General features: G+C 44.7%; 1 protein-coding gene across 3 annotated transcripts in view; it reads right to left on the bottom strand.

The window, feature by feature from the left end:
• TTC39B (tetratricopeptide repeat domain 39B) overlaps positions 1-16,396 on the bottom strand; it is a 191,447-nt gene that overhangs the window by 124,663 nt on the left and 50,388 nt on the right. For 2 of the 3 annotated variants that reach the window (XM_063788720.1, XM_054658706.2), the window contains one exon: positions 9,910-10,184. Coding sequence is in view for 2 of the 3 variants with exons in the window: in XM_054658706.2 (XP_054514681.1) it covers positions 9,910-10,184 (275 nt within the window). In the remaining variant the exon portion in view is untranslated. Of the gene's footprint in view, positions 1-9,504; positions 9,796-9,909; positions 10,185-16,396 lie in introns of those variants that run through there. The other variant, XM_528545.8, reaches the window with a different exon arrangement.

Genomic DNA, 16,396 nt, shown 5'->3' with positions numbered 1-16,396 from the left:
CATTTCTGACTGTCTTTTTCAGAGGGATCCACACCATATCTTACCCATCATGTTACCTTAATTATTAGGTACCCTTGGGTCATCAGTGAGTCCCAATAATCATTCAACAAACAAAACAAAACACCAGCCTCCGTCACTCTGGGCTTGTCTACCTCCAATCAGCCTCCATGCCTTGCCAGGGAGCCACCTAAAGTACTGCTCGCTCCCCACCACTCCTCACTGAAACCCGCAGATGCACACCATGATCTCCACAATCTGACATGAAAGTCTCTGAACGGCCCTTCTTACCTGTGATGGTTAATTTTAGGTGTCAAGTTGACTGGATTAAGGGATACCCAGATAGAGAGAACAGGTAAACATTTTATTTATGGGTATGTCTGGGAGAGTGTTTCCAGAAGAGACTGGCATTTGAATCCATGAACAGGGTAAGGAAGACCTACCCTCACCCAAAGTTTTGGGTACCATCCACTCAGCAGAGGACCCAGATAGAACAAGAAGACAGAGGAAAGCCAAATTTGCTTTTTCCCTCTTCTGGAGCTGGGAAGTCCTTTTTCTCCTTCTCTTGGACATCAGAACTCAAGGTTCTCCAGCATTCGGTCTCCAGAACTTGCACCTGTAGTCCCCCAGGTTCTCAAGCCTTCATCCTCAGACTGAGTTATACCATCAGCTTCCATGGTTTTGAGGCCTCTGTGCTTGGACTGAGCCACGCTACCAGCCTCTGCAGCTCTCCAGCTTGCAGACAGCATACGGTAGGGCTTCTCACGCTCCATAATTGTATTAGTCCATTTTCGTACTGCTATGAAGAAATACCCAAGACTGCATAATTTATAAAGAAAAAGAGGTTTAATGGACTCACATTTCCACACGGCTGGGAAAGCCTCACAATCATGGTGAAAGATGAAGGAGGAGCAAAGGCACATCTTACATGGCAGCAGGCAAGAGAGTGTGTGTGGGGAAACTGCCCTTTATGAAAACATCAGATCCCATGAGACTTATTCACTGTCACAAGAAGAGCATGGGAAAACCCACCCCCATGATTCAATTACCTCCAACTGGGTCCCACCCATGACACGTGGGGATTATGTGAGCTACGACTCAAGATGAGATGTGGGTGGGAACACAGCCAAACCATATCAACAATCATGTGAGACAACTCCCATAATAAATCCCCTCTCATCTATCTATATATTATGTCCCATTTCTCTGGAGAACTAACAAAGTACCCCTCCAGCCTTGATTCCTGACACTCCACCTGTCCAGAGCACCACAGGATCTTCCTCACCTCTGCACCTTATCCCGCTATTCCCTCTCCTGGAAGACACTTCAAGAGCTCCCCCTTCCCCACATCACTTCTCCATGGCTAACCCCTACTCATTCTTCTTGACTCAGAATGTCTAAGAAATGGCCTCCTCCAGGAAATCATTCCTGACTACCCTCTCTCCCAGAAGAGGTGCCCTCCTCTGTGCTCACAAAGTACCCTGGCATCCCTCCTCCACCAGGTGGTTCTCAGAACACACATGCCCCCACTCTCCACTAGACCATAACCTGAGGCAGGAGCTGCATTTGCTTGTCCAGCACCTAACACAATACTCAACACATTAAGTCAGACTGAAAATTGTCACTCACTAGTTACCTTCAGACCCAACAAACATACAATGTATCATTTCACCAAAATATTTTAAAATACGTAGGCCCTATGTATATGACAGCATAATATCAGCAGTACCAAGGGGACACATCCACAGATCACAACGAAAAGCATTTACTACACACCTAGTCTTTAAATAAAGAGCTGAAGATGCATGATGGCATTAGGAACTGCCAGGCACTCCCCACTTCCGAAGTCCCTTTAGAGAGGTGTGATGACATCACCAATACAGCAACTGGCCGTGGTGGCTCTGGGTATAAACGGACTTGGTGCATCAGGAGGGAGCACAGATCCACGAAGCACAGGGGGAGAAAAGGAGAGTGCTGACTAAGGTGGTGGCCAATGGGAGGCTCAAAAAAGGAAAATCCCTCCCCCAGGAAGCCTCAAAAGCACCCACAGGAGTCCCCAGGTACTCATCTTTGGGAAGTGAATACAAAGTAACTTCAGGAGACTCCGCCTGAGATGCTACTGGGGCACCCAAGACTGGAGATTGGTCGGCTGTCAACAGATGGCTAGATGGAAACTCTGAGCTTCACTGAACTCACAGTATCAGATTCACACTAAATGATTGGTAACAGCACCCATGGGCAGGAAACTGAGATAAGAAGGCAAGCAGCTAGCACAGGAAGAACTGATACTTGTCTGCAGAAGCATATGGGTTACCCAGACTTGAAGGGAAGGAAGTGGGTATCCAGGTACAGGGGGAGGAAAAGTTTCACTAGAAAAACAGCTGTCAAAAAACAGGGTTTCAAAAGAGACTCAAGATTGAACATTTCAGGAAACATTTCAGGAGAATGTCTGTTTGTTAACCTGAGCTGGAGTTGGGACTGACGGTAAAGTGATGCTGCTTCCTTCCACTAACTTGCATTACCAATTTACAAACACCCTTTCTTAACTCTGCCCAAATGCATACCTTCATGAACAAATGGCCCATGCTCCGCAATCAGAAAATTCAGTGAGGCATAGGGGTTAGTTTCATCTGCTTGCTTTCCTTCCCCATCTCCTACCCAGCTGAAAGGAAACAGGAATAAACTCTACTCCTTCTCCTTAGGGGACAGCACCCCTACCCAGCCACACAAGGAACCCAGAATTATTACTCAATGGCTCCTCCCTCACTGCACCACTGACCCTCAAACTGGGGGACAGGCCACCAAGTCAAGTCCTCTTTCACGTTCTGAGAAATCCTTTAACTCTGGCCTCTTCTGTCCAATGCCACAGCCTCTACTCTACTTCATTACTCATCATCTTCCACACTAACTGTTGCAACAGCCTTTTGTCCTCCTTCTGCCACCTCCACATCCTGGCTTCATCCACTTCACCAGATTTATCTTCCTAAATCAGCAATCTTACAACAATTGCCTCATCAAAAACCTTCCATGTGGCTGGTTGCAGTGGCTCACGCCTGTAATCCCAGCACTTTGGGAGGCCAAGGCAAGTGGATCACCTGAGGTCAGGAGTTCGAAAGCAGCCTGGCCAACATGGAAAAACCCCGTCTCTACTAAAAATACAAAAATTAGCTGAGCGTGGTAGGAGGCACCTGTAATCCCAGCTACTCGGAACGCTGAGGCAGGAGAATCGGTTGAACCCAGGCTGTGGGGGCAGAGGTTGCAGTGAGCCGAGATCCCACCACTTCACTCCAGCCTGGGTGAAAGAGTAAAACTCCGTCTCAAAAAAAAAAAAAAAAAAAAAAAAAAAAACCTTCCAGGTTCCCATTTTTTAGGAGATACAACCCAAATTCCTTAGCGTGACATTCAGGACACAATGACTCACGACCCAAGCCAGCCTTTTTGGTTTCTGCCCTTGACACTCTCCTTCCCACTGTACCAAGTGCTCTCTTATTCCCGCCCATCTCAACTTCCCCCAAGGCCTTCCCACTGGGGAGCCCAACACAATCCCACTTGCCCTTTGAAACCTAGTTCAAATACCATCTCTCCTTTCAAGTCTTTGCTGGACCCTAAACAAGGGAAGCCAATCATCCCTGTTTGTACCTGTTGTCTTAGTGCAATTACTGAAAGCACTCATTTACTCAGAGTGCCCTGCTTTGAATGATAAATTATATGACCTTCCTGCCTAAAACCTACCCTAACCCAAAGATAGAAATAGTACAGTGACTTGTGTTAAGTGTTTTGCTTGACATTGTGCTCCTCAAGGGTAATAACTGTCTTGTTTCAGTGTGTATATCCAGCATTTAAAGACTGTTAGGACCTGACAGGCGTTCAATGAACATTGGTGGAATGAAAGAATAAATCTCAGCTGGGAGCAGTGGCTTACGCCTATAATCCCAGCACTTTGGAAAGCCCAGGTGGGCGAATCACCTTTAGTCAGGAGTTTGACACCAGCCTGACCAACATAGAGAAACCCCGTCTCTATTAAAAATACAAAAAATTAGATGGTCGTGGTGGTGCATGCCTGTAACCCCAGCTACTCGGGAGACTGAGGCAGGAGAATCACTTGAACCCAGGAGGCAGAGGTTGCCGTGAGCTGAGATCGTGCCACTGCACTCCAGCCTGGGCAACAGAGAGAGAGTCCATCTCAAAAACAAAAAAGAAGAAGAAGAAAAGAAAGAAAATTGTTGTAATGAATTTTATCAAAACTTCATCTAAACTTCCAAAGAGAAATTAGCCAAATCAGAATTAGATCTAAAAATTCCTGGGCCAAAAAGCAGGTGGTAAAAACATGTCACATAAGCCATTTATTTCCTAGTCAGTGTCTTAATTTTTTTCATTATCAACCCTCAAAGGAGCCTAAGTATAAAGCTTAGTTTTTTAATTCAATAACAGGATCAGAATGACTCAATAAATATTTTTAAAGTTAAGTGTAAGGTTGGGCACGGTGGCTCACGCCTGTAATCCCAGCACATTGGGAGGCCAAGGCGGGTGGATCACTTGGGGTCAGGAGTTTGAGACCAGCCTGGCCAACATGGTGAAACCCCATCTCTACTGAAAAAAATACAAAAATTAGCTGGATGTGGTGGTGGGCGCCGGCAATTCCAGCTTCTCCGGAGGCTGAGGCAGGAGAATCACTTGAGCCCGGGAGGCAGACGTTGCAGTGAGCCAAGATCATGCCACTGCACTCCAGCTTGGGTGACCAAGCAAGACTCTGTCTTTAAAAAAAAGGCCGGGCGCAGTGGCTGACGCCTGTAATCCCAGCACTTTGGGAGGTCGAGGTGGGTGGATCACAAGGTCAGGAGTTCGAGACCAGCCTGGCCAATATGGTGAAACCTCGTCTTTACTAAAAATACAAAAAAATTAGCCGGGTGTGGTGGCACATGCATCACGCCACTGCACTCCAATCTGGGTGACAGAGCGAGATTCCGTCACAGAAAAAAAAAAAAAAGCCCGTGCAGTGGCTCACACCTGTAATCCCAGCACTTTGAGAGGCCGAGGCGGGTGGATCACCTGAGGTCAGGAGTTTGAGACCGGCCTGGCCAACGTGCTGAAAGTCTGTTTCTACTAAAAATACAAAAATTAGCTGGGCATGGTGTTGGGCGCCTGTAATCCAAGCTACTCAGGAGGCTGAGGCAGGAGAATCGCTTGAACCCGGGAGGCGGAGGTTGCAGTGAGCCGAGATCATGCCATTGCACTCCAGCCTGGATGACAAGAGCAAAACTCCATCCCCCACCAAAAAAAAAAAAAAAAATGTTTAAAAAGCTATGAACATTTGGCCGGGCGCAGTGGCTCATGCCTGTAATCCCAGCACTTTGGGAGGCTGAGGCGGCCGGATCACGAGGTCAAGAGATCGAGACCATCCTGGCCAACATGGTGAAACCCCGTCTCTACTAAAAACACAAAAATTAGCTGGACGTGGTGGCACGCACATGTAGTCCCAGCTACTTGGGAGGCTGAAGCAGCAGAATCGCTTGAACCCAGGAGGCGGAGGTTGCAGTGAGCCGAGATTGTGCCACTGCACTCCAGCCTGGGCAACAGAGGGAGACTCCAACTCAAAAAAAAAAATCTATGAACATTTAACTTTATAACTGTATTTGCTGAGTGACTTTTAATATAATGTTAAATATAATGCATCAAATTATATATACAAATTATCAATTTCTATAGCTACATAATAGCAATGTAATCAACTTTTCAAAAAACATTCAAAACTGTTATTTTCCAGCAAAAGTAAAACTATTGAAAAAATCATTTTCTGAAAAGTGATTTTTTTTTTTTTTTTTTTTGAAACGGGGTCTGTCACCCAGGCTGGAGTGCAGTGGCATGATCAGAATTCACTGCAGCCTCAACCTCCTAGGCTCAAGTGATCCTCCCACGTCAGCCTCCAGAATAACTTAGGACTACAGGCGGGCACCACCATGCCCAGCTAACTATTCATATTTTTATTTTTGTAGAGACAGGGTCTCACTGCGTTACACAGGCTGAAAAGTGATTTTTAGTGAACTTCTGTTTCATATGAGAAAAAAAATTTTTTTTTTCTGAGATGGAGTTTTACTCTTGTTGCCCCCGCTGGAGTACAATGGTGCGATCTCAGCTCATGCAACCTCTGCCTCCCAGGTTCAAGCGATTCTCCTGCCTCAGCCTCCCAAGTAGCTGACATTACAGGTGCCCGCCACCACGCCCAGCTAATTTTTTTGTTATTTTTAGTAGAGACCGGGTGTCACCATGTTGGTCAGGCTGGTCTCGAACTCCTGACCTCAGGTGATCCACCCGCCTCAGCCTCCCAAAGTGATGGGATTACAGGCATGAGCCACCACACCTGGCCTCATATGAGAAAATTTTTAACTTAATTAGCTGCTAGATATTAATTCAAATACTGTCAATGTTTTCCTTTTTGGCACTTGAGATAATTATTGGTGAGCTGAATAATCTTAATTGAATTAAATAATAAAATATAAATGATTTTCATTCAATTCTCAAATCCTTATATTTGAGGGCCAAATATAAGCAAGCCACAAGGCACCCAATGGTAGCCCATAAGTATGTGAAGGTAACCAACTAAAATGACTTCAAGATCAGGCAACTAGAAAGTCTTCCAACCACAGCCATCTCTACGTTATAAATTTGTTGGATTGACCTTGAATATATTCTGTACATCTTCCATGAACCCATTATCAATGTTGCTAGTGTAATACACAAGAAAACCCAATGAGAGAAATTCAAATATTAAGAAACAAGCTTTTGTTGATTGAGCTTTAAATGGCCACACACCATTATAATATCTAAGATGCTTGTGCTCCCCAATAACCAATTTTTGCCTCCAATGAGGATGCAAGTCCTAACTTCTATGCTCCCGAATTTATCATACTAGCACCTAAAAAACACAAATTAAAAAATCAGTTTAGCCAAGAAAACCTCCATCCCACAGCTACCATGAGAGCTTCTCTACCATTATCATTCATTCCTTGGGTACTTTTAAAGAAAAAGATTTCCATATTATTAGCCCTTCTCCCAAAAGAAACTCCCTCTTCCCCAACCTCCCCCCGACCCCTCTCCCCCATCTCAATAAAAACCCAGATCTTTAGAGCTGGAAGAACACTTAGGGCTAATCCAGCCCCTCGTTCTTCAGATAAGGGAACTGAAAGAGCCCTCTGAGGTTGACAGACTTGATCAATCAAGGTCAACAGTCATGGGAAGGACCTTGTCTGTCTTGTTCACTGTTGTACCTCCAGGCTAGTACAGGGCTTGGCACGTAGTCAGCTGTTTACACACATAAGTGATGAACAAAGAGAAGAACCAGGTTACCTAAAAACCTAACCTGGTACTTTTCCAACTATATCACTTTGTCCCTTTTAACTCCCCCAGAATATCAAATAATGGCCATTAAAAACTATCAATATCAAATAAAGACTATCAGACTCTTCTTAAATACGTGAAAAGCTTCCTAGCTGAAATAAGCTATTTGCGCACCCAGTAAAATTGAAGAGCAGGGTCGTATGAACTCGAGGTTAGAGTTCTTCAAGCCCATTTACAGTAAGGGACTTTCTACAAATAAATCAAGGGTATCCAGTCTACAACACACTACTTCTTACTTGCTTACATTTACTTGAGCTCCTTTTTAGAGTTCTTGTACCCAGGTCATATCTCCCTAATCAGACTGAGAACCATAAAGAGGCAAAACTATGCCTTCTCTAAGGCACCTACCAAGTTTGAGCCCAAAGTAAATGCTTAATAAACGCTTGCTCAGTTTATAGCAATGGAAGTGGTAAACTGTGAGGGACAAAAGTAAATTTGGCATGAATAAAGAATTCAAGTTGTATTTTGCTCATCAACTAGGACTAGTACAGTACCTAGCATGTAACAGAAGCCTAATAGTTAATGAATGAAGAAAAATAAATGAATGATATGGCAAAAACTGAGTTGTTATTAAGCAACATCTTTTCTGCAGTCTTTCATTCATTCAACAAATATTTATTTACCAAGTATCTGTGTGCCAGGCTCTCTGCTACTCTGAAACCTAACTTCCACCCAGAGTTTCACCCACAGAAACCTAACTTCCCTCCTCATCGGCTAATGCATCTCAACCGTTCATCTAGTAGGCAGTGAGCATAGCTGGGGTGACCATTTGTCAAAGTATCTCCGAAACAGTCCCAGTTTACACCTATTATCCCAGTGTTAATTAATAATAGCACCGCCTCAACAATGCCCTAATCTAGAGAATTACATAGTTCTAAGCACAGCAAATCTCCTACAAACAGATCGGGATTCAAATATTTCATTCTACAGTCTTGGGATCCTCAATGCAAGGGACAGGCTGTAACCAAGGGTCTGGACAGCCCGGCTTGCCCTCTTGTCTCTCTGTCATGTAGAGGAGCTGTAGTTCAGTTTTTGTTTTTTGTTTATTTTACGGACCACATTTAAAGTATAGTATCCCTTGTCAGGAGATTCCTGGCACTAAAGAGATGGACGGGAATCTTAACCGCCTCCTCCAGATCGTCCACTATTGCATCATTTGAAACCAAAGCCTTCTAAAGGCAGCGACTCGCACAATTCAAGTCAGGTAAGATGGCAGCAACAGCAGCTGTGGGTGCTGGCTGCTGCTGGAGCCTCGGTCTCAACTTCAAGAGCAGGGAGAGCGCTGTCTCTGGAGTTGCCAGGTGCTGAAATGAATAGTCAATAAATCAACAGGTCCGGCGCGCTAACCCCTGGGTGCTCAGGCCCGGGCGCGCCACGACTGAAGGAGTGGCTAATTACTCAAACACAGTTGAAACCAAAGGAGGCCGGAGTCGGTTCTCAAAGTGGTTTCCCTCCGGCCACCACCGACTCTGAGGACCTGCTAGGGAAGTGTCCCGGCCCCGTGGAGGGAGAGGGAAGCACCACAGCCTGGGCTGCGGCTCTGGCCCTCTAGCCCCAGCCCCTGGCAGCCCTGCCCTGCTGTCGCGGCAGGTACCCCTCTACTCATTGTTCCTCAGGCTGCCCCCTCTTTTCATCAATCGTAAGCCTTTCGGTTCTGCCACCAGGAAACTTCCATAGAAGGTGAGATTCCCAGGTCGAGGGATGATTCCACGAACACCCAGAGAGCCAGTGCCAGGACTTCAGGGTCAGACTTCGTAAAGCCCAGGCGTCGCTGGGCCGGCCCGGAACAGCTCAGAGCTGCGGGTCCTATGGTCCCGCGCCATCACGCCCATCCAAGTGCTGGCAGGACGTGGGTCCTCCATCCCCACGACTCGCGGGGCCGGCGCTCCGAACCTCGGCAGTGCGTCCGCTCCGCGCGCCGCAGAGACCCTCCTAGCTCCAGCGGGGACAGACCTACCAAGGCCGGGCGCCCCCACCCGGCGCCCGCCAGCCCACCCCAGAGAGGGGACCAAGGGGGCGGGGCCTCGGCCGTCCTAGCCGGGCTCACTCTTCTCTCCCGGACTCCTGTCCAGGGCTTCAGGGGCCGGGCCCGCAATCCCCATCGGATCGTACCTCGTCCGCTTCCAGCTCCGCTCGGCTGCCTAAGAGCGCCATATTCCTCCTCTGGCTGCTGCCACCCAAAAACCAAGCAGGGAACTCAGAGCCGACTCCTGCTCTCGGCTCTGGGATCAGCCCAGCGCAAAGCAGGGCAAAAGGGGACGGCCCGGCGCTCCCTCCGGGTCTCGGGCGGAGCCTGAGTGCAGCTACTCGATTTCCCCGCCCCCGGAGCCGGCAGGCCAGCACAGCATCCATTTCCTCCCCGGACGCCGCGCCGCTGGCCGGGCCACTTGCCCGGCCCCCAGCAGGCTCGCCCCGCCCGCCCCCAGCGGGCGGCAGCCCCGCCCAAGTGGGTGGAGTCACCTCCCAGATAAAGTTTCCCGGTCTGGCACGCCCTCTGGGAGGGTTTCCTAAGGTTACCTGCCGCCTGTTCTCTGCGGTGGCTGGGCACACCTGGAAAGAAGCTAGAGAGCGCGGGGATGACGAAGCCAAGGTCAAAGCAGCGCCCCACCTGGGGTCCGTGGAAGCATCCACCTGGTCTTTGGTCCGGTGCCAGTCCTTTTCCCTCGCCAGGTGGCCACCGCATCTCGCAGATGGTGTGGCCTGAGGGCAGCCTTGGGTCACGGTCACTGGTCCCCGAGAGGCCTCTGACACACCACCCACCTGGACAGTAGGTGGAAGGACTCTGTTTGCTTCTGTGTTCAAAAAATAGAAAAAAACGCGGGACAGAGATTTATACATATTGGAACTCCTCTACTTCCCCCTACCCGGACAGTGTATTCTCCCCATAGCATCCTGTATTTTGTAACTCCAAACATAGGTGTATAATTCGTGCTTGAACTATAAACTCCATGGGGGTAGGATGCTATCTGTCTTCTTCAAGACTGTATCCCCAACACCCAGAACAGTGTCTTGCACATCGTAGGTGCTCAACAGATATTTGTTGGCTGAGTTTAGAAACTGAACCTTGCTTCTGACATGTAAAATAACTGGAAAATTAAAAGCTAGATCTTTAAGAGTTTGGGGGAGAGAGGTCAGATTTACTTTACATACAGAAAAATGCACCAAGTTAAATGTGTGATTCAATGACAAGTGTTTACAAAACATCCCAATCATAATATAGAACATCCTGAAAAGTTTTCTGTGACCCTTTGCTGTCAATTTCCTACCTCCACTCCCTAGCCTCTGTCAATCACTGATCTGCTATCAACATCGATTTGCCTTCTCTAGAATTTCATACAAATTTAATTAGAGCATGTGGTCTTCCATGTCTGGCTCATGAAAGGCTATTTAATAGACATCCAATGATAACTATAAAAACAGCTAATAGTTCTTGAGTCCTTACTATGTGCCAGGACTCTACTGAACCTCTTGCATATAGTATTTCATTTATTCTTCATAACCCCATAAAGTAGGGTGCTGTTCTCTTTCAGATGAGTAAACTGAGGCTCAGAGAGTTCAAGTAATATGCCTGAGGCCAGACAGCAGTTAAGTAAGTAGGGATGCCAGAATCTGAACCCCAGCAGTCTGACTCTAGGGCCTAGCTGATAACCATTGCTTTGTACTGTACTGGCTCTAGCAACCCTCCCTCTCTTTCTTTCTGTGTCAGTAGAGCAGTTGTCTGTACAAGTCCATTACATACATTTTCAGTGAGTCACTTTGCATCCTTAATACTTGCTGTACAATTTTAATGGCTTGGCATGTACTTTTGTACTAGAATAATAAAATGGTTTCTACACCAGAAACATTGAAAAAATGGGTTAGATCGTGCGATGGTTGCTCAACTCTCTGAATTGTCTAAAAATCCTTGAATTGTGTACTTACAATAGGTGGAACTTGTGATTATGTAAATTATATCTTAGTAAAGCTGTTTTAAAAAAACTAGCTGACACAGGCTAGGTGTGGTGGCTCACGCCTGTATGGGATTACAGCACTGGGAGACTGAGGAAGGAGGCTAACTTGAGTTTAGGAGTTCGAGACTAGCCTGAGCAACATAGCAACATAGCAAGACCCAATTTCTAAATAATAATACTTTTTTTTTTGAGAGACAGTTTCACTCTCATCTCCCAGGCTGGAGTGCAATGGCTCGATCTTGGCTCACTGCAACCTCCGCCTCCTTGGTTCCCACGAATCTGTAAATTGCTTAGAAGGAGGCACTATCTTATTCATCAGTGCAGGTACTCAATAAAAAAGCTCCGGGTGCAGTGGCTCATGCCTGTAATCCCAACACTTTGGGAGACCGAGGCGAGCGGATCACGAGGTCAGAAGTTCGAGACCAGCCTTACCGACATGGTGAAACCCAGTCTCTACTAAAAATACAAAAATTAGCTGGGCATGGTGGTATGCGCCTATAATCCCAGCTACTGAGGAGACTGAAGCAGGAGAATTGCTTGAACCCGGAAGGCGGAGGTTGCAGTGAGCCAAGATCGTGCCATTGCACTCCAGCCTGGTGAAAAGAGTGAAACTCCATCTCAAAAATAATAATAATAATAATACTTTTATTATTTAGAACACATGCTCCGAACACTTAGAATCAGATGGACCAGAAGAGACATAGAGTTTGTTTAATTCCAATACCCTTGAAAGTTTCCATTCCTTCCCAGACCCCCCAACCCACTCCTACCTCCTCCTATGTTTCACTTTCTGAGGCTAGGATTCCTGTCCAGGTCCAGATTCTACTCTGTATTACTCATGCATCATTCTGTTTTTCAAAGTTCATTGTTTCCTGAATTGATAGCACATCCTTTTGACATGAAGCCATCTCACTGGTAGCTTCTTCTCCCATATGCTGTTATTCTGCCTTTGGAATTTCAACTCTTCAAATTTTGAAGAGATCCAAACAAACTTGGCTCTAATTAGTGACAGAATTATGTTATAATGAAAATCGAGTATAATTTTTCAAAAATCTATACTTATAATTGAAGCTTGACTGGTGTTTTTGTTGTTGAATTTTTTACATATCAGGGATCAAATCTGAAGTCTCGTATGTTTTAAATTCACGGCAGGAGATAAGGAACATTCATGTTTCAATTATAAACACTGAATGAATAAATGTATTCTAGCCACTGGAACGTCTAATCAAATTTGCTTTGCTCAGGGCAGCTGTCAGCTTTGCCTATACAAGAGTGATTTTATCATGAATCACAAATATAAAAGTTTTTCCTCAAAGAACAATTAGAATGGATTTGTTGTTACACAGAATTCCCCTTGAAAGTTTGCTGACAATGTTATACTCTAGCAGTCAAGTGAGATTACTCAGATATTCCATATCCCAGAAGTAATTAGCATAGAGATCAAGCAAGAGGGTATCTGAATCATTTCATTTTGAAGCCACACCTACTGGGAGCTGTTTGTGTTTCAAAATAAATCTAATATTGTAAACAATCTAATCTTCAGTATTCCTGAACATGTTACCTTTAGCTGATAGTTTTTTGCTGGTACTTGATTTAAGTGAAAATTGAATCTTCATGATTTGTGTGGTAGGAGAAGCTCAAATCCATGAAATAAGTGCTCATTGTAAATCATGTGTTTGTCAATGACTTTGTCTCACATTCTTGTCTTAGCTCTTCAAGGAAAACGTCCCCTTCTAAAGCAGTCCCTCCCTCTCAGTCACACTCTACCACATCCTCCTGCTGGATGTATAGCACTGTTCACTACCTGGAACTTTCTTGTTCATTTGTTTACTGGTTTATGAGTATGTCCTTCAACAATGGCACCTCACACACACTATAATACAAGCTCCATGAGGGAAGGAACTTTGTGTTTTGTGTCTACAGCAAAAACCCGAATGCCCAACACATAATGACTACTTAATAAATGGCTATTGAGTGAATGAATGAAAGTATAAAAAGTTCATAGTACATTAAGCATTATTGTTTAGACCTAGCAGCCAATGTTTTAGCATAATCCAGTAATAATGAGGGAGATTTAAAGAATGCAAATCACGTGTAGTCTAAAATGTAAATTGTTTCCTAGGGTAATGTAACAGGCATGAAGATTATCTTTAATGCCTACTCAGTTTTTCAAAATTACATAAGAGCTAAGCACTTAGAGGTCCCTCAGTGACCTAAAGAAGAATAATTCACCTCCCTGGGAGAGGTTGCGATGCTAAGGGGAAAAACCTCATCGTTTAGTGGAAACTGAAATCTTCCCTTCAGAATATCCTTTTTCCAGGCACTTGGGGCTGGGTAAACATTTATTTTGCCCCACCTATTAGTTGTTTGTTAACTTTTTTGATATATATATATATACACACACACACATATATATATACACGCACACACATATATATACACACACATCAAAATATATATTATATATATATAATCTTTCCAATTGCCTTCCTGTTGATTTTCATATCTCTTTAAATTTGATTAATATCGTTTTTTCAGACAAAGAAAGTAAAACCCAAAGAAGAGAGCAACAACATGAAGAGTAACTTTGGCTATATGCAATCTCAGGGCAGAGTGTCAAAGATTTAAAAACCAGACCAAGCAGGCATGGAGGTACACCAGTAGTCCCAGCTACTCTGGAGGCTAAGGCATGAGGAGGATAACTTGAGTCTAAGAGTTTGAGTCCAGCCTGGGCAATATATCAAGACCCTCATCTGAAAGGAAGAAAGAAAGAAAGAGAGAAGGGGAGGAAGAAAGAGAGAAAGAGAGAGGAGATAGAGAAAAGAAAGAAGAGAGAAAGAGAGAGACAGAGACAAAAGAAAAGCAATATCAATAAAAATAAACAGATAATTGGCAGCTTGTTGCCACCTGCTGTTCATTCTCCCATAGCTCCATCCATAGGAGCACCTGCCTAGCTGAAAGACTACATTTCTCAGGACTCCTTTGCAATTAGCAATGGCCAGTGTAACTAAATTCTGGCCAGTGAAATTCATTTGACATCCAGGAAGGCTATTTGAAGGAAAATGACTCAACTAGGGCATGTGCCCTTTTGCCATTATTCCAGTGAACATATGAATAATAAGAAAGCAAAACAGCCTTATTGCTGATATTAAGAAAGTTGCAGTAGTCTGATCTAACCAGCCACAACATTCTCTTAACCCAAAGCCTAATCCAGAGCAAAGCTTTAACTCTTCAATTCTGTGAAGGCTGAGAGAGGTGAGAAGGCTGTAGAAGAAAAGTGGCAAGCTAGCAGAGGTTGGTTCATGATGTTTAAGGAAAGAAGCCATCTCCAAAACATAAAAGTACAAGGTGAGGCAGTGAGTATTGATGAAGAAGCTGCAGCAAGTTATCCAAAAGATCTAGCTCAGATCATTGATGAAGTTGGCTACACTAAACAAAAGATTTTCAGTGTAGACAAAACAGCCTTCTATTGGAAGAAGATGCCACATAGAATTTTCGTGGCTAGAGAGGAGAAGTCAAGGCCTGACTTCAAAGCTTCAAAGAATAGGCCGACTCTCTCATTAGAGACTAATGCAACTGATGACTTTAAATTGAAGCCAATGCTCACTTACCATTCAAAAAATACCAAGTCCCAGCCGGGCGCAGTGGCTCACGCCTGTAATCCCAGCACTTTGGGAGGCCAAGGCAGGCAGATCATGAGGTCAAGAGATTGAGACTATCCTGGCCAACATGGTGAATCCCTGTCTCTACTAAAAATATAAAAATTAGCTGAGGGTGGTGGTGCGTGCCTGTAGTCCCAGCTACTCAGGAGGCCGAGGCAGGAGAATCGCTTGAACCCGGGAGATGGCAGTTGCAGTGAGCCGAGACTGTGCCACTGCACTCCACCCTGGCAACAGAGCAACACTCCATCTCAAAAAAAAAAAAAAAATACCAAGGCCCTTAAAAGTTATATTAAATCTACTCTGTCAGTGCTCTATAAATGAAACAACAAAACTTGGATGATGGCACATCCGTTTACAGAATTGTTTACTGAATATTTTAGGATCACTGTTGAGACCTATTGCTCAGAAAAAAGATTCATTTCAAAATATTGCTCATTGACAATGCAGCTAGTTACCCAAGAATTCTGATGGAAATGTACAAGGAAATTAATGTTGTTTTCATGCCCACTAGCAAAAAATCCATTCTGCAGTCCATGAATCAAGGTGTAATTTTGACTTTCAAGACTTAGTATTTAAGAAATACATTTCATAAGGCTATAGGTTCCATAGATAGTGATTCCTCTGATGGATCTGGTAAAGGTATATTGAGAACCCATAAAGGATTCACTATCCTAGATGCCATTAAGAACATTTATAATTCATGGGAGGAGGTCAAAATATCAACATTAACAGGAGTTTAGAAGAAGTTGACTCCAGTCCTCATGGATGACTTTGAGGGGTTCAAGATTTCAGTGGAGGAAGTCACTGCAGATGTGGAAGAAATAGCAAGAGAAGTAGAATCAGAAGTGGAACCTGAAGATGTGACTAAATTGCTACACTCTCATGATGAAAATTGAATGGATAAGGTGGTGTTTTTTTTGGTTGGTTTTGTTTTGTTTTGTTTTGTTTGTTTTGTTTTGTTTTGTTTTAGAGATAGGGTCTCACTCTGTCACCTAGGCTGGAGTACAGCAGCATAATCATAGCTCACTACAGGCTCAGACTCCTGGGCTCTAACAATCCTCCCACCTCAACTTCCCAAGTAGCTAGGACAACCAGCAAGCACCACACCCAACTGATTTTTTTCCTGTAGAGATGAGATCTCACTATGTTGCCCAGACCAGTCTTAAACTCCGGGCTTTAAGCAATTCTCCTCTGTTTTAGTCCGTTTTCACACTGCTGTAATGACATGCCGGAGACTAGGTAATTTATAAAGGAAAGAGGTTTGACTCACAGTTCCGCATGGTTGGGAAGGCCTCAGGAAACTTACAATCATGGCAGAAGGGGAAGCAAGCACATCTTACATGGCAGCAGGCAAGAGAGTAAGCGTGTGTAGGAAGAGGAATAGTCAAACAC

Source organism: Pan troglodytes, chromosome 11 (genome assembly GCF_028858775.2).
Source record: "Pan troglodytes isolate AG18354 chromosome 11, NHGRI_mPanTro3-v2.0_pri, whole genome shotgun sequence".
Classification (NCBI taxonomy): Eukaryota; Metazoa; Chordata; class Mammalia; order Primates; family Hominidae; genus Pan; species Pan troglodytes.
Note: the sequence above shows the minus strand (reverse complement) of the source record. Positions and strands in the feature narration are given on the sequence as shown.